Below are 22273 nucleotides of genomic sequence, written 5' to 3' on the forward strand. Positions count from 1 at the left end.
AGCCGCAGAGTGGCTTTCATCCTGCTAGGCCAGAATACAGATGGATTTGGAATAAAACAGATCGGCTCCTTCCTTTAGCAAAATCAGTCTTTGAAGATTTCTACTTCTTTATCGGTTCCCACAGAAGGAGTTTTTGAAGGAATCCCTCTTTGCTTTTTAGCCTAGGACAGAAGAAGCTCTTGTTCAGAAGCTCTTTGCAGGAGAAGAGAAGCAGAACCATCAGGGAAAATGATCCCACTGCTCAAAAATGATCAGAAGTAAGATAATACTCATGAGGAGGAACAGCTGCGAGTTGTGGAAAACAGAAATGAGGAGTGGGAGCCTCTTCTTAACAGCCTAAAATGAAGGAAAACACATCTCCACTCTACCGTTTGACTGAGCAGTCCATTGTCTCGCTGTCTGAATAGCCTATTTATCACTAGCATTCATAAAACTGAAAAAGAGAGGCAAACAAAAATAAATTGTTTTTCCTACGTCAACCTCATTTAATTACTGAAGAGTATTTTGAATTGTTGATCTCCTAATGCTTTGGCAGGATTGGCAGCCAGTCTGGTCCAGTCAGGCTTGCCTGATTCTATGAGAAATAGAAAATAAAATTAGCATAGTCAAAGCCAGGGATAATCTAGGAAGTATTCACAATAATGAATAGAGTTGGGTGACAGGTCGCTTTAGCTGGGAGTTTCTGATACACAGCCTTGTTACAATGTGTGTGGGCTAGTAAATATTCAGCAGAAGTTTAACAGGATATTTTAAGGAGATTTACAGTTGGCTCAGTCATGTCTATATCACCACACTGACATGCTGTCTTTGCTTTTGCATATCTTACAAGAAACTTAATGTCAGCTTATATGGCAAGAAACCAGACAATCATATATATATATAAGTCTGTTCATACTGAAGTGTGTATGGTGAAAATACCTCGCCTTGTCTCCTGGGAGCATAATATCCAGTAGTCTAATTTCCAGACAACGCTGCAGCCAATCCTACTATTGCACAAAAACTAGATTTTTTTATTTTTTTTTTTTAATCACAAAAACTGGCTCAAAGCAAGCAGACAACTATTAATACAGTCTGGGATACCTGGCGATCTCCACCAAGGACAAAAATGGAACATACGTTAACTATTTAATCAAGCGCACACACACTCTTTTCTTTCCAAGGAATACCAACATTTTAATGCAAGCTTTACATCGTCACTAATCTGGTAAGTCTCACAGCATCATATAATCACTCTGGTGTGCTGTCTCACTGTTCAGTTACCTCTCTTTATTTCTTGCTCTCCTGCACTAGTTTTGAAAAAAAGTAAAAGAAATGGGATGTGCTTGTTCACAGTTAACAAAAAGTCACTTACTGCAGCAAGTTTAATAACCTTACCTAGGGTGACAAAGCATATGAAGAAGAGTTACAAGATCAGACTGACAATTGACAAGCTACTGTAATGCTGCTTTGCAAGGCATCTTATCTGCCAAATCTACTTTTTCACTCCCTATCAGCTCACATTAACACCTGCATTTGCCTCTTGCTATCACAGCTTTTAAGACTATGGCATGATATAACTGTCTAACCAAGAAGCATACCTCTGTCAGCAGATGACTTTGCATCATATAATGGGTTCTGAGCAGAGAACTGGAAAAACTCAAGTGCGATATGTTCAAGCACTGTCAAATTTTCCTTTCAGAGAAAGGCAAAGCAATCAAGTCATCCCTTCTCACTTCTGATGAATTGTGAATAACAAAGGTTTAGTCAATGCCTGCACTGCACTCACAGGTGGTATTTTCACTGTTCTTACATAAATTTGCTTGTAATCCAAGAGCAGTACAGCCAGGCAACATGGAGTTCAGGATCCCAGCTGGATCTGCCGTATATGCTGAAACCACAGAGCCACAGCTAAACATTGTTACTGATCCCTAAACTAGCCGGTTTACTGCCTGTTTCAATGTTGTTTGCACTAACTGTAGTCACATTTCATTATGGCATAGATACAACCTTTGAGAGAAGTAGCTGGGCAATGTTACGAATAGCTGGCATTTATACATTAACAGGAAGGCATAAGTATTTGACAATAACTCTTTACAGTACTTGTATGCAGGAAGAACTACAGTAATTTCCTAGGCTGAATAATATGACCTCATTTCCTCATTTTTATTATGTAGTATTGACGTTCTTTGCATCAGATGAAATAGAAAATAGCACCTCCCTGTTGCCGTCCTTTTCTATTTCTTATATTTTTGTAGTCATAGAGACCAGAACATTTGGTGACCATTTGAAAAACCTTCATTAGGGTGATAGATACCAGAATCCAAATGGAAAATTACGAGGGTGGGGTATGCAATATTAACAATGCATCTTTAATTCCAAAATGCAGAACTAAGATCAATGAAAAAGAAAGTATCTTCTTACCTTAGGATCTCATTTTCTCCACGTTAATGCCAAAACTGTAACACCTAATCAAAACACATTCCTGCTTTTCCTCATTTTTTACTAATGTACATACTACTGCAACTTAAAAGGACATTTCCTGAAGTATTCTCTTTAGATATAGTTGATAAAATCAGACAATCCAAAGGCAAAGATAGATAGGAATAGATAAAACATTCACCATAAACAGCAAAAATTACCTTTAGCAGGGTTTACTTTTATCCCTGATCTATACAGCATCTCCTCATTCTGCCAGTCCCCATTCCTGACAACAGTCTTGAGTCCATAGAAAACAATTAATGCAGCAGTGGAACAAAAAACCAAGTTCTTCAGAAAGCGCTTTTGGGCTTTGACATAAAGGGCCCTGACACCTACTGTAACCAGCAGGCAGAAGCCCATACTAGGAACATACAGCACACGCTCTGCTATTACAAAGCCAACATAGAAAAATAGGTTTGTGGCAGGAACAAAGGGCACTATTAACAAAGACAGAGACAGAATCACAATGTTCTCAGTTGAAGGAAGCTGCAGTTTCTGCATTTCATGCTTTTTTATACCATTCTCTTCTTTTGATGCAAAGCTTGACTTCACCTCCAGTGTCCTGTACTCCATCTCTGAGTGGCAGCTATGCCCATTAGCATTCTGCTTGCCGTTCATTACAGTTCTCCCATTGCATTCTCTCTCGTTGCTGGAGCCCTTCAAGCTAAAGTAGGCAAGGAGGAGGAGTCCAGCATAGAAGGCCACAGTGTGTAGATTCCTCCAGTCACTGACTGCTTTCAGAAGAGGCACAGCATCCATAGACCAGTCAAAGCTGAGGGTATCTGGGCACAGCAACAGCCAGAGGTTCTTGGTTGGCAGGTAAAAGAAGGTCAGCGTACGTGTGAGAAAACTGTCTGAGTCAGCTGCTGGATTGTCAGAATTGGAGAAACTCGGGGGCTTGTTGCCCATCCAGTATAAGCGGACACCCAGCAGTGCAGTCCCCCAGGAGGTCAATAAACCAATGCTGAAGAAGAGGGTCAAATTCTTTTTCTGAAGAAAAAAAAAAAAAAAAAAAAAAATCAGTATAAATCAACACCAGGTGTTTAATTCTGTAAATTATAAACAAAAGGGACTAAGAAATATCTGACAAAACTTTTTTTTGGTAATGGAAACAAGCACTATAGATCTCGGTCTCTGACATTTGGATCACAAAATGTTGGGGTATGCTGTTGACCATGGACTAAAAGAACAGGCTCTTTCATTTAAGCTGTATCAAGCTTGTATCAGTCATGCTTTGAGAGATCTTAGGGCTGTCAGTCCTTGCTTAAGATTTAGTTGCATAACCCTTCAAAAACTCTTTATTTTAGAGGAATTTATGGAACCTTACAATGGTTCCTACATAACCTCCCAAATCCTTTCTTTGCTCCTGGCTGTGGCCAAAACACCAGTTGGCCCTACCTAGATTTAAAGTTTAAAGAATGTTCCAGTTCTGTTTTCCCTAATGAAAGTCCCTCCTAAGGTATTTCACCTGAGAACCAAATAAACTTTCCATGAAGGCAAGAGAGGAAAACAGACACAAATTCCATGTTTAGGTCTTCCAGCTCCTACCTATTAACTACAACGATCATTTGGAGCCTTCTGATCTGCCTACTACTGAAAGCCCCACTTCATTTTGCATCTCACAGCCAAACAATATGTTGCGTTTTTTCTTCAAGCACACCTTATTAAATAAGGGCTCTAAAACCTTTCACATCTTCATACCCATCTAAATTATACTATGTGAAGCATGCAGCTGCCTCCACCTACCCATGTCATCATGCTAGCAACTCAAAGAACCTCCACTTATTTATGGAATAACTCAACATTTGCCAGCTGGAGCTGCTTGTTGGGTTCCCCCTCACTGCATCTGAAAGCGCTTACTTATTCAAATGCTTGCAGAAACATACCACTTCTGCCTAAATGAAAATCAGGAAGCAAGATTTTGTCACCTATTTCTAAGACTGATGAGCTTAAGTTCTGCTCTCAATTACACGGGCGCCCTAAATGAAAGCTGGTTTGGGTTACTCTCTCTTTGCAGAAGAAACTATAAAAACTAAAATATGTGTATTTTTACATTTCAATTTCTCAGATACCTTTTGTAAGAAAAGAAAAACCATTTGCCAAATACCTCCAGATACAGTGTAAGCATTTTGACAATCTTTTCCCCCCATTATTACAAAGAATTATTTGTCAATCATTTTTCATTTTATTAGGTCTGGTTTTTTCCATCTCACACTACACATTCCTGAGATGGTTATTCAATGTTTCCTCAGTTATTCAGAAGCAGGACCTCATGCTGGAATGTTTTATCTTATTTCTTTCAAAGAGCTTATTTTTCTCATTTGTGAGGGAACTCTCCCCTTGATATCAAGAAATACAGATGATTGTGCTGCTCCATTTTAGGTCAATTATTAATAGTTTTCTACCATCAGGTTACTGACGTTCCAGTAACAAGATGTGGTCTGGTCATCATAATTTATCTGCTTATCTCATGAAGAAATTTATTCCTTTTCACATTTCTATAGAGTTTATCCTTGTGAAGTTTAAAATATTTAATGGCAGTTAGATTAATTCATTCAATTTTGAGGTAATATGGAAGAATTCAATGGAGGCATTAGTAGGGAACAAACAAATTTATAATGAGAGTACTTATGTACTTGTATCAGAACCACCTAAAAAAAGCTGGCACTTTTTATACATGAAGCAAAGCCTGAATCCACATATTTCATTTGCCATATTAATTCCAGTTTGATTTATTAGCTTTTGTACATTTCTATATCCTGGAAAATGAACAATTTTTTGGTAATAAATCAACCAAAACCCACATCTACACTTTCTGATGAATACTCCCTGGAAAGCCTACTGTAACAACCTCCTTTTATTTGTAAGCTTTTATTTGTAAGCTTCGCAACTCATCTCAGGTACTGTTTCATCCCTGCCTGCCAGGACTGTTTAAATGCCTTCAATGTTATAAAGCTGTGTAAACTGGTTATCACCAAAACTCCCAACTAAGTTTATATTTGGAATGAAAAGCTTATTCAGATTTCAGGGATTTGCATGTATGCCCTCATATTAAAACCTTATGTCCCTGGTTCAACTTGTCCTTTCATTCCCATCATATTTTGCTACATGAGAATTTTTCTGCCCACCCCTCTAGCTCAATTATTTTCTAATTAATTTCCTTCAAACATGCATACAAACAACTCTCAAATGTTAAATGCGACCTTCTTTTGCTCTTTTTATTCACCCTTCTACAGTCTCTTAAGAGGAGGCTGCTTAGACAGAAAGAGGCTGGGAAGTGGAAGATGGGTTTTTTTGCCCATTTGCTTGTTTGTTTTAATTAGAAATTCAGAGCAGGGCTTTTCTGGAAGGCTATATACCACTCGAAAGATTAAGACATCCCAAATACTAAGCAAGTGAAACTTGATTAACAGACAAGAAGTGAGCTTTCATAGATTGCTTAGACTGTTTTGTTATTTTGTTAATACTTAACAACCGGAAGAAAATCTCCCTTTCCTAAAGGTCTAACAATTGCACTTCTCAATTTTTCACTGAGAAAGTTCACATTACAAAGTTCTTTGACAAAACCATGCTAGAGCAGCTATGCCATTCCTCATGGATAATACAGAAATCTGCTAAAAACTTTCAGATCTTCTTCATACATAGTAAAAGAGTAACAATGAAAAGCTTGCCTCTTGCTCCTAGCCCTAGAGTGCAAACAATCTGTACCTCAGAGCTAATTCATCCTCACTGCTGGAGTAATTATTTGCAGCCTCCCTTTTAAGCTTAAATATAAGATCTGCAAGGTGCAGATCCTCACGCTTCTTCGTACTACAAAGAACACAACATATCTAAATACAGTATTGCGTTTCGTGCTTTAACAATACTTTTCAAATTTTTTTTTTCAAACGTTTTACACCAGTGTCAAACGAAATATCTAAGGATTCACTCGTGGAGTTCAGAGGTATCCTGGTAGGTGATTTTCCTAACCAGCATATCAATTTATCATGCTGTAAAATAATAGTTAACTAAAGGCGGCGCTCTGGTGGATTCTTTAGCTTAATTAACTGGCTACAGGAGCATAGTGCAACTATCCTCTCATGGCCTCAGGCAGAAGTGGTTTGCATCCTTCCCCAGAAACTTTTTCAGACACCAGTCTTCTCAAAGGCCAGTAGCTTTACATCTTTTAAAAATTAACTACACATTAACTACAGCTACCAATAACCTCTGTAACACTCACATGCCATTATAAATTTCCAGATTTCAAAGGAGATCCTCTGGATTTAGTCTAAAACCAAAACTAAAATCCTCTCTAACACTTAAACTTCTGTCATAAAACTTAAAGTAGGATGCTTTTTTTTTTTTTTTTTTTTTTTTTAAATCACACATAGATAGCACTGGCTCAGAAAGGGAATGACAGACTCATTCCCCTTTTTACCTCTCTCAACACTCATGACTTTTGTACAGCTTTTACCCTTCTGTACTAATATAGTCAGACATAATTAAAAAGGTTTAGCTCACATTTTGGCTTTACTTTCTTCTAGGCTTTGTATAGTGAACCAAAGGGAAAAAAAATGGTTACAGCAACTTATTAAAATTAAATAATATAATCAATTCCCCAGTAGACTGCCTGCAAATAAAGTGCTTTCAAAATGACCTCTGCTCAGACAAGCACTTTCACTAGCAACTCTTCCTCTGAGCCCCCTGACAGCCTGTGCTCCTCTGACTGTGTACATTTAGTGTAGCCCAGCAGCAGGAAGAGATGCTCTGTAATGCTTGGCAGAAAGGATTTGGATTACTATACTCATGAGTCCTAATCCAGCCCATCTGCCATATGTTTTGACACCCCCATAAATCCTCTAACCTTTCATAAGTAGTCATTTTCATCTGGGGAAAAAATGAGCACTGATTTAGATCAGATTTAACATCTCTCCTGCCTGCTAACAGTCAAGTACCACCACTGCAATTTTAGTGTTTGTGACGGCAGAAACCTTTTTTATCTCCCTACCAAAATCCATCTGCATGACCCACCCACATTGCACATTTCCCTTGCATTAAATCCTAATTCCTCACTCCATTATACTGCTCTTAAATAAGGCACTGCAGCAGATTTCTTGATTGGGCAGCCCCTGCCAAAGCTCAGTCATCACCTAAGCAGTATCCAAAGCATTTTTGAAAGACACTATTCTTTTAACCTCACTTTGTCCATTTTACAAAGCAGCATTAAATACGGCACATGGTCAAGACAGCTCAGATCTCAAAATCACCAGGGCTAACCACACACAAAATGTTATTTTTAGAACTCAGGAAATGCAGAAAAGAAAGCAGAGAAGTCACCAGGCATTACTCGCATGAGTTTCTTTTCCAACTTAGAGCTCCTTGAATATCTGCTGGCTTGAGAACTAGGGCTTCCCAAAGTAGCAAAACGCTGCCAAATCACCAGACTGACAGTATCTTGTTTCCACAATAGGTAGAGGCTCCTGGATCACAGCTCAGCCAAGTTTGAGCTGAACTAAAGTTCAAAATGTATCCACACCAGGGACGAAGCTATTTGCCACAACCCCTGCTGGGTCATAGTACCGAGCTGGAAGTGGCCTTTACCGCTCCCCTTCCACTTGCCCAGTTTGTTCCTGCTCGCACGACCCACTAAACGAGGTTCACTCCTGTACATTGGCGATACAACAGCTGGCCTGAAGGTCTGTTTTTCCTCTGAGTTGGAACTCTGTCTATAGCTTATCCAATATTGCGACCAACTGTACATATTAAATGACATTTATTTCTAGTGTTATGAACCCACACAATTCTTCCTCAACAAGGAAATCAGTGCATTCATATAACAGCTGAAGATTATGTGTGCATATTTTTATTGTAATTAGCAAGTAGCACAAGCTAAGCAGTCCTTATTGCTGTTGACTTGCCTTACTAAAATTTAAATTGCGTTATAAATACTGGCATTTAAAATTGCTCACAGTCTTCCTCTAAAATCTTTAATTCTTTAATATGAATCTTTAAATTAAAAAGAAAAACAAATCCTTTAACCTCTCAGCTGAAAAAATAGTTATAAGGACTACAGGCGAAAAGATAAATTGCATTAAGAGTAGAAATTGTATGAATGACTGGAGGTAGTACAAGACCAGAAGGGACTACAGTAGCTTGATAAATCCGTGAGCATGATCAGTGCAACAGAGAAGGCGCTCTCTGAGGGCAAGTCTACACAGGCAAATGCAGCATGACAATGGTGATGCTATGGATATCTACCCAGGGTTAATCCATCTATCTGCAGCAGCAAGAACTTAACAAAGGATGTTAGGAGCCCACTGGGACCAAAAGACATTCCTGAACTGCCACACGGCTCAGAAATGCTGTCCAGCACTACTGTTACCAGCGCACAGGTTGATAGATGGTGCAACAGTCATACCTACGTTTCATTTAAAAAGCATCATCTCATTTGGGTCCAGCACTTGGGTCATAACAACCCTATGCAACAGTACAGGCTGGAGGAAGAGTGGCTGGAGAGCTGACTGGTGTTGGTCGACAGCTGGCAGAATATGAGCCGGCAGTGTGCCCAGGTGGCCAAGAGGGCCAATGGCATCCTGGCTTGTATCAGGAATAGCGTGGCCAGCAGGACTAGGGAAGTGATTGTCACCCTGTACGTGGCACTGGTGAAGCCGCACCTCGAATACTGTGTTCAGTTTTGGGCCCCTCACTGCAAGAAGGACATTGAGACGCTGGAGTGCATCCAAAGAAGAGCAATGAAGCTGATGAAGGGTCTGGAGCACAAGTCTTAAGAGAAGCAGCTGAGGGCAGCTGGGGTTGTTTAGCCTGGAGAAAAGAAGGCTGAGGGGAGACCTTATTGCTCTCTACAACTACCTGGAAGGAGGTTGTAGTCAGGTGAGGGGCAGCCTCTTCTCCCATGATAGGAAAACAGGAAACAGCCTCAAGTTGCATGAGGGCAGGTTTGGATTGGAAACTAGGAAAAATTTCTTCACCAAAAGGGTTATCAAGCACTTGGAACAGCCTACCCAGGGAACTGGTTGAGTCCCATCCCTGGAGGCATTTAAAAGACGTGTAGACATGGCACTTAGGGACATAGTTTAGTGGTGGACTTCGCAATGTTAGGTTTACGGTTGGACTCAATGATCTTAAGGGTCTTTTCCAACCTAAGTGATTCTGTGATTCTATGATTTGAGAGGTTTTGCAGTGAAGGAAGGGTGCTGTACTTTCTGCACTAGCCAAAATGCTGACAGCTCACTGAACATGCAAGTATTTTGGAAGGCAGAACTGGAATTCAAAATTATCTTGAAAAAAACAGAGAAATGTTCAGAAAAATAATCCTGTATAAAAGGCAGGGGCAATTCCGACTGCTTAAAGCTACACAAATATGACATGTGGAACAAGTAGTTGGCTCGTCTTCAGAGAAGCATCGGGGATTATCACAGATCACAAGCAACTCTCTTAAACCACTGCTAAAAAGGTAAACACTGTACTGAGACTACAGATGAAAGCACACCCTTCAAGACATGTGAAGTAATCCTTCCACTCTTCTCAATACTAGTAAATCCTAGAAGCGTCTGGTTCCAGCACAGAACTTTCAGAAATAAATGGAGGAACTGGAGAGAGGTCAGAGGAGGGGAACGAGACTGATTAGTCATCTAGAAAAACATGTCCCATGAGGCAAAAATGAAGAACATAAGCTGTTTAGACATGACAGCTGCCTTCTAGTACATAAATGACTGCTGCAAACAGGAAAGGAATAGTCTGTTATCTATATCCATGTCCAAAGGATAAGAATAATAAGCTTCATTGCAAGAAAGGAAGATTCAGGTCAGCTATGAAGAGATGCTTTCCACTGCTTGATACAGGGATGTGCTCGAAAAATTTGCCATGGACGTTGGCTCTATGGCTTTATGGTGCCTTTAAGAATACATTACACGTGTAACTTGTGGGAAAGACAGAAGCATTGTCAGTCCTGGTTTAGGGACAGAATGATGCACTGTATGGCCTCTTGAGGTAACTTCTGGGCATAACTTCCTCTGATTACCATCACAGTATCATCAGCATTTCTACTGAAAAGAAGCATACTTTTCTCTCTTTGTGACCTTTTGAAATACAACTCATCCACACTCTGGTCATTTCTGCATTAAGTACTAGAGCTTCCTGCAATCCTACTTTGTCTTAACATTTGTTTCACTTTCTTCCAACTCAGGCAAAATGTTAGTTAATATCATCCTCGTGTTTTGTTCCCCCAGTCACATTAGCATCTTCTGAACATTTCTAAAATCCACCTCTTACTAACACTTTTTTTCCCCAATTGTGCAAATGTGCAAATCCATGCCATTTTCTCTAATAAAAAAAAAAACCTCAATCTTATATAATAATGGCTTGCACTCTTCATGTATCCATCAGTTTAAAGGTGATCTCTGCCCTTAAGACATTCTCTCATCCCAGAGCACATTTCTTAAAAACTGCTGTGTATAAATACTTCTGCAAAGTAAAAAAAAAAAAAAAAAAAAAGGGGGGGGGGCAAAAAAAGATTAATAAAAACAATCTGGGAGAGTCAATGAATTATTTCTAACCTGGCCACCATAATGTAAAAACTACTTTTTTTTCTCGCTACATTTCCTGTTCTGCCCTTCTCCATAAGCATCCTTCTACCCCTAGATATATGCATACATGATGTTGCAAAAATAAAACACATAGAAAAGCAGATATTTTATGCTGAGAGCTTTAGTGCAACATCAAACAATGTAAATATTGGTTTCTATTTGCTATAATTGTTATTATTATTCAGGCTTTCTGGTTGGTAGAATAGTGCCAGTGATGTCAGCAATTTACACCAGTTAATGGCCACATTGCCAGCTCACCAAGTGAGAATGTTAACAGCAATACTGACTCAAAAAATTGGCACTATAATGTTATAACTTCTTGATAACATACAAGATATAAAAAAGAAGGAAAAAAGAGTAAAAGTAAATAATCCAAGTAAGACTGTGCAAAAAGCTAACAGCATACATAATGAGACAAAAAACATGCTTGAAATTTTTAAAAACTCTTATTATCAACATGCTAAGAAACCCAACCAGCACACAAACGCACAACATGACAGAGCAATTCATATAAGTTCAAAGGCAACCAAGGCAAAACTGCAGCTGCGTAAAAGAGCACCAGTTTGCCGCATGGACTACAAGGAAGCAGGACAGCCTCAGAGATGGGCGGCATGGCTGAGGCGGGCAGCACAGCTCAGCACTAGGCCTGAGCAACTTGATGAGTACATCTGCAGAGCCCCAAGGAGAAAGGCAGCTTTGCCCAGGTCCTACTGGGAAGGCAAAGGCTGCACCTGCTGTAGAGCCAGGCTGTCCTCTTGAGTACCAAACATACCTGAAAAAGAGTACCCAAGGCTGAGGCTCACCATATCATTTTTATCTCCTACACTATATTAAGTAAATCTGACCTGACAATGCTTTTGAACTACTTTTCCTGTACGAAGCGCTGGCAACTTATTAAAGCCCTGCTCACCTGAATGGATGGATATACGTTTTTATCTCTAAGGGAAGTTTGTGCTGCTCTTCTGTACCATGTACAGGCATGCTTAAGAAAAAAGGAAGCAAAGTAGGGTCTTAGAGCACATACTGCAATCCCACCTATAAACCTACCACCAAAAATTATTATGGCACATTTCACGTTTCCTATGCTAATAGGATGGCAATAAAGGAAAATTAAAGCCTAAGCGCTGGTTTAATATGCAGTAGGAGAAAAACACACACTATAAGAATGTAAATAGACACATACTTTTTAACTGACTAATGCAAATAGAAATGGATTTTATGAGCAAAAATGTCATTCAATCCCAGATTAAGCCTCTGGCAATGACTAAGCAACTTTATCAATCCAGCAGAAGGAAGTCATCAATAACCAATTTCTGTACATAGGATAAATAGTTGGTTCTAGTTTTGACAGAACAACCTATCTAGGTGTAATAGAAATCCATCAGCTGGAAGCCCATCAAGGTGCAAAAGTCAGTTTCTACAGTGGATAACAAGCAGCATATTATGTGTTTTTTTGGTTTTCCCTTTGCCAACTGAAAAATTGAGGTGTTTTGTTTGTTTTATCTGTACCTTTAAAATGTAGCAAAAGAACAAGCACCAAAGTTATCTTGAAACTGTATTCATAACAAAGAAAATATATTACAAATTTGAACACTTAATTGTAATTCTTCTAGTAAAGTTAAACACCTACAACATTTTCAAAGAGAAACACAGATAATATTGAAAGCCCACATGAAACACAGAAGCTGCTTATCAACTCAGAAGGTGCTTCATATTATTAAGAAAGATTCATTTAAGATGATACAAGTAGTCACTTTTTTCCTTTGAAAAAAAGAATACTTAAAGCTGGTTTTGGTGCAGTTATTTTATTTGCAGATTCTACTGGTTCAGTAAGATAAGGAAAAAAAATTGTTAAGTGACTCAGAACCTATTTGTGCGACAAACTGAATAGAGGCTATGTTGCGACTAGAAAAATTATTAAAAAAAAAAATCCCCCCCCGCCTTCTACACCCACCCACGAAATACATTTATTTATGAGGTGGTACAAAAGGATGGCCAAAAGACACTGACTAGTAGCACAGCTGTTATGCTTGAAGTCAGTACCTTTAGAATTAGTAATAAATTTCACAGTATCAGAGTATCAGCCATCTACTAGTCATTTATTTCAGATGCAGTGCTTGTTATAAATAACAGCCTAAAGGACATCTCCTATGGTCTGGATGCAATCTCTGTATAATTTCTACTTATTCAATGCTACAACAGCATTGCTTTTCAAATAACGGGAATCACAAAGAACTGGAGAAGCTAAAGGCAATGCAGCAATGACTATCAGTCTCAAAAAGTAGTCCTTACAACTACCTGAAAGGATGTTGTAGCCAGATGGGTGTCGGTCTCTTTTCCCAAGTAATGAGTGACAGGCCAAGAGGAAACGGCCTCAAGTTGCGCCAGGGCAGGTTTAGAGTGGATATTATGAAAAATTTCTTCACTGAAAGGGTAGTCAGGCATTGGAACAGGCTGCCGAGGGAAATGGTAGAGTCACCAGCCCTGGAGGTATTTAAAAGACTGGTAGATGTGACACTTAGGGACATGATTTAGTGATGGACTTGGAAGTATTAGGTTTACCATTGGACTTGATGATCTTAAGGGTCTTTTCCAACCTAAATAATTTTATGATTCTTTGATTCTAAAGCCTTCAGAAAAGTGATTTGCAGTGAGAACTACATACCTTCCAGATTCAAAATCATTGCCAACAGCAGACAAAAGGTAATACAAAGAGAATGCTAACAAATAGTAGGTCACCCCTACTGATTAAAAGCTTGGTTTCCAAGTATATTGACAGGAACTCCTCTCATACTCCTAGTCAAAACAAATAGTCTGAAGCACATCTACATGCCTCCTTTGTCATCTAACCTATTCTTGCGTCCCATGTAGCTAACCAGGTGGCTATGAAACACTGGCAATAAAATTATGGAGATAAATGCTTGGACTTTCAAAAAATAACACATTGGAGGGGAAAAAAACCCAAACTTATAAAAGAAATTAAATGAACAACCTTTGTACAACCTGACCAGTAAGCACTGTGATCTCAGAGAAGCAAGATAGAAAATTAACATTTTAATAACAATTTCATTTGTTCCTCTTTTTCATTAGATCAAGTTAGTCTCTTATAGAATCAGTTAAGCTCAAAGACTAATTTGAAGAAGAGAGAGCTTCCTATGTCCTATGTTAATTACTGGGGAAGTTTTTTATATTCATTCCCTATTGAATACACTAAATAGAAATGGGAATGAATACCTATTAGAAAATGAATAGAGAGAACAAATTAAACTTTTTGCAGCAAGTAGCACTGGCTAGCTACATAAGTAATGACTACCCAATGATACCAAGGAGCGTTGCAAAGATATCACAGGAATAGAAATGCACAAATATAAGAATATTTAGCCAATAATAAAAACTGCAAACACTTCAATAGAAAATTTCCTCAAAAGCACGTTTGATAAAAATAATAGAACACCTTGAATGGGATGTCCTCTACCTTATTTCCATACATATCAAATACGAAGAAAATAATTTTTAAAATAAAAATATTAGTGTTAATTTTTTCTACCCTTAGTCTAGATAACTTTTTAAGGAGTATTTAAAAGGGATATTTAAGCATAGCCCTTTTAAAAACACAAACTGTATTATCAGGGTCCAGAGACAGAGTTAAAGGTAAAGCAATTACTGACCTCAGTAATGCAAAACCAAATCCTTAATAATCCAAATAGAGAGAGATGAAAAATGGTGAAGCAGAATATGGATGACAACATTTACTTCATGTCATGGGATTGTAATTGACATGGTGACTCATTACTCTCCATTAAGCTAATGTGAAGAAATGAGGCAGTTAGCAATCTCCTGTGAACCAATACCAAGATATTTCTCAACCAAACTATTAAGGGGTGAAGTACCTAAAAGAGGTCAGTTACTGGTACTGTAAGAGGTATGCTGAAGCCCCTCAACCAATTACATTAAACTTACTTGAAGGCCTGTACCCTTATCTTGTTTAGCTTAAAGTAAGATCTTTAATATTACCCACTAGGCAACGATCTGTGGTCAAATACAGTTTCGCTGTAAAACAATCCAGCTTCTCTGAAGGAAATTAAAAAATATATATTTAGAAGCAACTAAGAAATTTATTTTTTGATAAATACATTCAGCATTATTATCAAAACATTTGTTTTAAATAAGTTTCTCCACTTTTTGGGCGAAACAAAGGAGGAAGAAATCAAAATGGTGCAAATGGAAATCATTTTGCCGGCACATACTCATCCATACTCACACGCGCGCACGCACACAGAGCCTTCCTTATCAATTCCTGGTTTGTAGGTCCAATGCATTGCAAAGGTGTTTCGGCATCAAGGAAATAAACGCAACAGTCTTTCCTGAGCATGGCTCCGGTGCAAACAGCCAGCCATTATGAAATTCATTCCAGTCTCATTAACGAGTGAAGTTTGGAAGCGCAGCATTTTGGAGCCATAAAGGGATGATTTATAATGAGACTTCACTCAGTGGGAAGGCCGAAGTACAGCAGTTCTGTCTCCAAGTTATGATAATAGAAAGCTATTTAATGAGTGTGGGATCTCTTCAAGAATTCAAAAAAGGCAGGATTTGGAAGAGGATGTGTTACATTATGCAGACACCCACATCACTGAACATTTCTGCTACAGTAAAACCATCAACATAAAAATCCTCAAAGTTGTTCTTATTTTGAGCTTTTGGCTTGTTTTTAATAAGCGCTTTCAAATGTAAAACACAGATTTGTAGAGATTAGCAAACCAACATAATTCAGTATAAAAAAGTTAGCAAGCTCTAGTGAACTAAACTAGGTTGCCTAAGGTCAGGCACTCCATAGTGCAAACAAGAAAAAAATTGTGCCCTGACGCTGGCTGGCAAAGCAGCAACAGAAGAGCAGAGAGGTAACTTTCCTCAACAAATTCAGCAGAAGCCTGTGGCAGTTACCTGCCTCCTTACAGCACTCTCTCCTTCAGGGGAGCACTAAGCATGCTGGTGACCCAAATTCAAATCTGAGTCCCCCCCTTAATTCAGTCCAGATGAAAGCTACATCCAGCCCCTAATAATGTTTTGGTTTCATTTTTTTTGGTTTGGTTTGTTTTGTTTTTAAAATTCAGTAATTCATATACCATAATTTTCATGCATAAATTGGGCACATAAGGGCTTTGCATGTTAGAAATTAACCACCTGGCTTTCAGATTACATTATTGAGTTTGCTAATGAAGGATGGCAGCAGGAAGGAGGAGACAATGGAGCAGAATATGCCAGACTCCTTAAATCAAAATGCAGGCATAACTGGACTAACACTCAAATCACATTTCTTTTCTAACTAGTAAATTTAGACAGCAATGCTACTTTAGGAGCTTCTGTTTATTTGTTTTCTTATGGTTTTCAGGGTGACCAGTTCCTTGCACAAAGTGACAGCCCAACGGAAGGAACAGCGTATGGGGGTGGAAAGCTGAAGGAAGCGGTGTGACTTCATTATGCCATGACTGCTACCAAAGATTCCTATCAAACCATGACTTCCACGAATATCACTAGGACAGCTGCACTCTTGACATGCATTGTAGCAAAACACACACATCCCTGCTTCTTCAGCAAATTGAGACTTGTAATAGTAATACTTACATGCGAGAGTTACAACTATCATATCTTAAGTAGTAACGTTTCATTTTTCTGTCTTGAAAAAAAACAAAGTTCCACTAAACATAAGATACATAACTTACATTAAAACAAGAAGTCCTTGAGCCATCACGCACAAAGAAGCATTATATGGCCACAAAATTCCCTCCCGCCTGGCAGTCTTAAGAACACCCATTCTACACAAGCTGCTTGTTTCAAGGTCAGTACATAAGTTACCCAAATGTCATGCTAGTAAAGGTCCAAACTCCTTAGTCTTGCAGAAAGTTGTGTGACGTATTTCCTTACCCCTTGGAACTATGCACTTCTTCAGCTCCTTGATATTCTTCAGACAGTAAGATGAACTCCACTGCTAGTGTTTTATCTGTGCTTCAAACCATCTGCCTAACCCACAGACCCATCATCAGCTCATCATTCTCTGTTAAAAGCACCTTAAGACTCCCTCTGAAATCCTCTCCATCTCTCCCTCATGGATGGAACAGTTATCCTCAAATCGCTCCAAAAAGTGGAGATTCTTCCAAAGTCTTGCTACAAGTACTATGATGAAATGCACCTGACACCAGATCAAGATACTTATTCTATCACCAGTTCTGACATTAAGTACTGCATCCAGTTCTGGGGTCCCCAGTACAGGAAGGACATGGACCTGTTGGAGCACGTCCAGAGGAGGGTCACAAAAACAATCAGAGGGATGGAACACCTCTCCTATGAGGAAAGGCTGAGAGAATGGGGGTTGTTCAGCCTGGAGAAGAGAAGGCTCCAGGGAGACCTTACTGTGGTCTTTCAATACTTAAAGGGGACTTATAAGAAAGACGGGACAGACTTTTTAGTAGGGTCTGTTGCAATAGGACAAGGGGTAATGGTTTTAAACTAAAGGAGGGTGGGTTCAGACTAGATATAAGGAAGACATCTTTTATGATGAGGGTGGTGAAACACTGGAACAGGTTGCCCAGAGAGGTGGTAGATGCCCCATCCCTGGAAACATTCAAGGTCAGGTTGGACAGGGCTCTGAGCAACCTGATCTAGTTCAAGATGTCCCTGCTTGTTGCAGAGGGCTTGGACTAGATGACCTTTAAAGGTCCCTTCCAACCCAAACCATTCTATGATACAGATATACTGAATCATATGAAGCCGATTGCTTAACCACCTTCTGTCTCCTTTTGCTCTAATCCTTCCCTGCTGCCTCTAAATTCAGATGTTATCATAGAATCATAGAATCATTCAAGGTCAGGTTGGACGGGGCTCTGAGCAACCTGATCTAGTTGAAGATGTCCCTGCTCACTGCAGCAGGGTTGGACTAGGTGATCTTTAGAGGTCCCTTCAAACCCAAACTATTCTACAATTCTAAGATAGTACACTGAAATGCAATGGTGCCTTTGGAAATGGTGGTGTCCATTTTTATGCCTAACGTCAAATCTACTATGACCCAACACCGCATCCTGGGAAACCCAAGTACAATATCATCTACCACTTATTCTTCCAGAATTTTATGGTTTAAATATTCAGGTACACAGACATAGAGCAACTCCAGCTAAATTGAGGTTGTAGCCTTTAGCTGACAATTTCAGCTACTACTCTACCACAAAGAAATTGATTTGAAAGAATTAATCAGTTTTGAACCATCACCAGTTACCTTGCTTGCCAGAATCCCACTAAGAAAAAAGACAAAAGACTTATTGTTCTTACATGTAAGTGAGGCAAGGTATGAAGGGACAGATAGCATCTTTTATTAGAGCAAGTAGCAAAGCTGGAAAAATATACATGTTATAATTTGAAAAAAATAGGCCAAAAATGGACAGCTAGTCTAATAAAAGATATTACCCCCTTCCAGTAAAGTTTGTTGTATTTTTTACCAACCCAGTGGCAATTATACTAGTGCTGTTTGCTGTTAAAAAAAGAAAAAAAGTCTAGGGAAGTAAGGGCAATTTTAGCTACAAAAGAAGTCTCTTCATCATTCCATAGTTTTCAGCTAAAGTGTGCAAAACAGAAATAAGGCTTTTAGCACAATACAACTGAAAGACACCAGGAATTTGCTGTCTTCTTACTACACAGCACTTCTACCAAATTCTTGCCTCACACGGGAATGACCAAAATAATCCCAGAATTCCCTTTCCTTTAAAATAAAGGAATGTTGAACAGGAAAATTTCAGCCAGCTGTTTTTGCTTTAGTGAGGGGAAGACATGGGGTAAAAAGCTATAAATACAACGGGAATGGAAGGAAATCTCACACATAAGAGAAATCAAGAATTTAAAAGAGAGAAACAAAGATCAGAAACCAAGAGAAGAAAGGAGCGATAACACCTGTATCAGAAACAGTGTGGCCAGCAGGACTAGGGAAGTGATCGTCCCCCTGTACTCAGCGCTGGTGAGGCTGCACCTTGAATACTGTGTTCAGTTTTGGGCCCCTCACTCCAAGAAGGACATTGAGGTGCTGGAGCGTGTCCAGAGGAGGGCAGCGAAGTTGGTGAAGGGTCTAGAGCACAAGTCTTATGAGGAGCAGCTGAGGGAGCTGGGGTTGTTTAGTCTGGAGAAAAAGAGGCTCATGGGAGACCTTATTGCTCTCTACAACTACCTGGAAGGAGGTTGTAGCGAGGTGAGGGTCTGTCTCTTTTCTCAAGTAACAAGCAACTGGACAAGAGGAAACAGCCTCAAGCTGCACCAGGGGAGGTTTAGGTTGGATATTAGGAAAAATTTCTTCACTGAAAGGGTGGTCAGGCACTGGACCAGGCTGCCCAGGGAAGTGGTTGAGTCTCCATCCCTGGAGGTATTTAAAAGACAGGCAGATGTGGTGCTTAGGGACATGGTTTAGTGGTGGACTTCACAGCGTTAGGTTAACAGCTGGACTCGACGATCTTAAGGGTCTTTTCCAACCTAAATGATTCTATGACACAGACATAAAGGAGAACAGTAATGGTTTAAAATAAGAAGAAATTCAAGTTCTTATACTTTCCTTTCCCAAAGAGAAAGGTATGATTTGAAAGAAATGGGGGGTGGAGTGGAAGGATGAATAAAAATCTTCAATAGTACAGCTATTCAAAATAAATCACAAAGTAAAGGAGAAGAGACTGAAATAAATTTTAACATGAGAACAAAACCAGAAAGACAACCTTCTTCGTTTGAGAACCTCTTCCATGACCTCTCTTCCTTCTGTTTTCTTGCTTCACCTTGTCTCTGAACTTGCAAATATCTGCTGCCAGAGTGGTTGCCAGCACCTCCAATTTGGCTAGGTCTCAGTCTTTTAAAATAGACCCAAACTCTGTCTGTCCTGGGTGGGTACAAAAGAAGTAACCACAGCACTTAACACAATGAGACTTCTCCTACTGCCAGCTCCCCTCCACCTACTAAGCTATAAACCTGTGCAGTCACTAAAAAACTGGTTCAGAGGAGACTACAGGAGATCTAGGCGGAAAAAAGAAAGAGATTAAAGAGGACTACTACAACTTATACTAAAGTGCCAAAAGTCCTCCTAGCCAACAGTGCATATCTATTGTTATTTATTTATTATATACCTCCCTCTGTGGGTGGGGCAGACACTGTGGCACATACATCCTTTGGCATGTCAATGACTTATATTCTGTTTTTTTTTTCCAGTTGCCTAATGAGGACATGACTAATTTCCATGTAATGAATTCCAAACTCCCCTTTCTGCATAGAATTCTGGCTCAGGAGGAATCAGCATGACAGGCTACCTGAGATTTTTCAGCATTATGCATCCTGAGATGTCACAGAAAGGGACTGACCACGCTCAATTGATTTTCAAGACACCAACTAGGCTGCAAAAAAGTCAGAAGTTGTTAATCATTTACGTACTTCTCAACTTTGCCAATCAATGCAGCAAATACATTTCTTGACCTTGCTTAGAGAAAAAATGAGGATAACCTTTAAAGACTAGGAGCACTCACGCATTATAGATTTATCTGGCCAGCAATATTCATTTCAGTGATGAAAAATTTGACTGAAAAGGCTAACATTTTTAAATTACATACCTCCAAGTTTCATTAAAATTCCTTCTTATCTGCACAAGAACATAAAAATCATTAACGAAAATACATGCAGCGACAGAAATGACAACTGCTGAATTTTTCAGGAGTCCCTCTGAAGGGACCTTGACATTTTTCCAGTTATTAAAAATTACGTCTTCCACAATTCACATATCTAATTAGGAACTAAACTGTAAAGACTACCCTGTAGTGATATTTGTAATTCTCTGAAACAAATTGTTTCAGTATTGCTGGGTTGTTCATCTGACGTGATTTCTGAGTTTAACATTTCTAATATTAAAATCATGAAATTTATGAAAACGATAAAAACATCACAATGCTGAAAACTCCAGTGGCTCCATTTTTAATCACCTACCAGATTGGAAGTATCAACATCTTAAATGTTTGAAAGTGAAATGCCTTAAGCATGGACTCCAAAGAAACCAACACTCTGAATGAAGTTATGTCTACGCTAGTCTCTAAAAAATGCCAAATTCAGTTTCTTAGAAAAATTACTCGTCTCAAATTCACAAATGGAAGAATTAGGCAGTTGAACCTTCTTAAGAAAACAATGTATTTTCCTTCCTTTTGCTCAGTGACTTTCCAGAATCATGGAGATGCCCTCCTTTTCAAGACAGAACTAGAATTTTCACATTTCAATCTGTGTGTGTTATCTGTATTTGTTATGACAGACCCCAGACTATACAGGTATTGTCTTCGTAAGACTGTAATTTTCTTTTCTCAGAGTTGATCGATTCTGCATGCATTGCAATGATTAGGTTCCCAGTTGACAACAAGCAGCATGAGTAAGCATGACTTGAGTCCTTTGTTTTGGAGGAGGCCTGAGCTCTGGCATCTCATTGAAAAAGTAATTAATGTAGCATCTATTTGAGCACATACTCGTCGCTCAGAGCTCATAGTGCATACGGCAGCCCTAGTGTGCTAAAGCACAAATGGGACGAAGCACTCTGAAATCTTGACAGCACAGAAGTAAAGGTGGGTGGTATAGGCAGACCTGGATAGGCTTAACAAGAGCTCTGCACATAAACTTGTCAGTGTACGCCTAAAGGCAGCTGCTTAAGGACTTAAGGATGGTGTCTAGGGACCCTGTTCAACTGCAGGCAACAGATGAACAGGACCTGAAGACCCACCTTTTGGACTTGGGCAAATGTGATAATTTAGAATCAACTGTGCCCCTGCGTCCTTCTTTGCATCTTGGCCCAAGTGCTTGTGTGAAAGGTTTACATACTTCCCACATACTACAAGTATAAATGAAGGGGGATTTAAACCAACAGTTAAATTATGAAGAACACCTCCTACAGCCTGCAACAGACCTCCCTTGGACAAGAACGTTAACAGCTGGGGCTGACCTCACTCCTGTCAAACCCACAGTCAGCCTTTGAATCTTATCACAGAAATAACTGGAAGGCTAGAAAACCCACTTCGTTTTAATTTTTGTATTTGCTTTCTGAAATCCCAGATTAAAAAGGTTTACATTCTTAAGCACTGGCCAAAACCATGAGGACTATGTATATCGGTTTGGGTTTTTTTTTTTCCCCCGTGAAAGCTGAGATTCTCACTGGGACAGATGTTACAAGTGTGTAATTCGTTGCTCAC

General features: G+C 39.2%; 1 protein-coding gene across 1 annotated transcript in view; it reads right to left on the reverse strand.

The window, feature by feature from the left end:
* The window catches only part of TMTC2 (transmembrane O-mannosyltransferase targeting cadherins 2), a gene marked incomplete at its 5' end in the record, with an annotated part of 259069 nt that overhangs the window by 105876 nt on the left and 130920 nt on the right, over positions 1–22273 (reverse strand). Inside the window, one exon of the mRNA XM_082308903.1 lies at positions 2619–3447. Within this exon, the coding sequence (XP_082165029.1) occupies positions 2619–3447 (829 nt within the window). The remainder of the gene's footprint in view (positions 1–2618; positions 3448–22273) is intronic.

The sequence above is a fragment of the Platalea leucorodia genome, assembly GCF_965183815.1.
Source record: "Platalea leucorodia genome assembly, chromosome: 4".
Taxonomy (NCBI): domain Eukaryota; kingdom Metazoa; phylum Chordata; class Aves; order Pelecaniformes; family Threskiornithidae; genus Platalea; species Platalea leucorodia.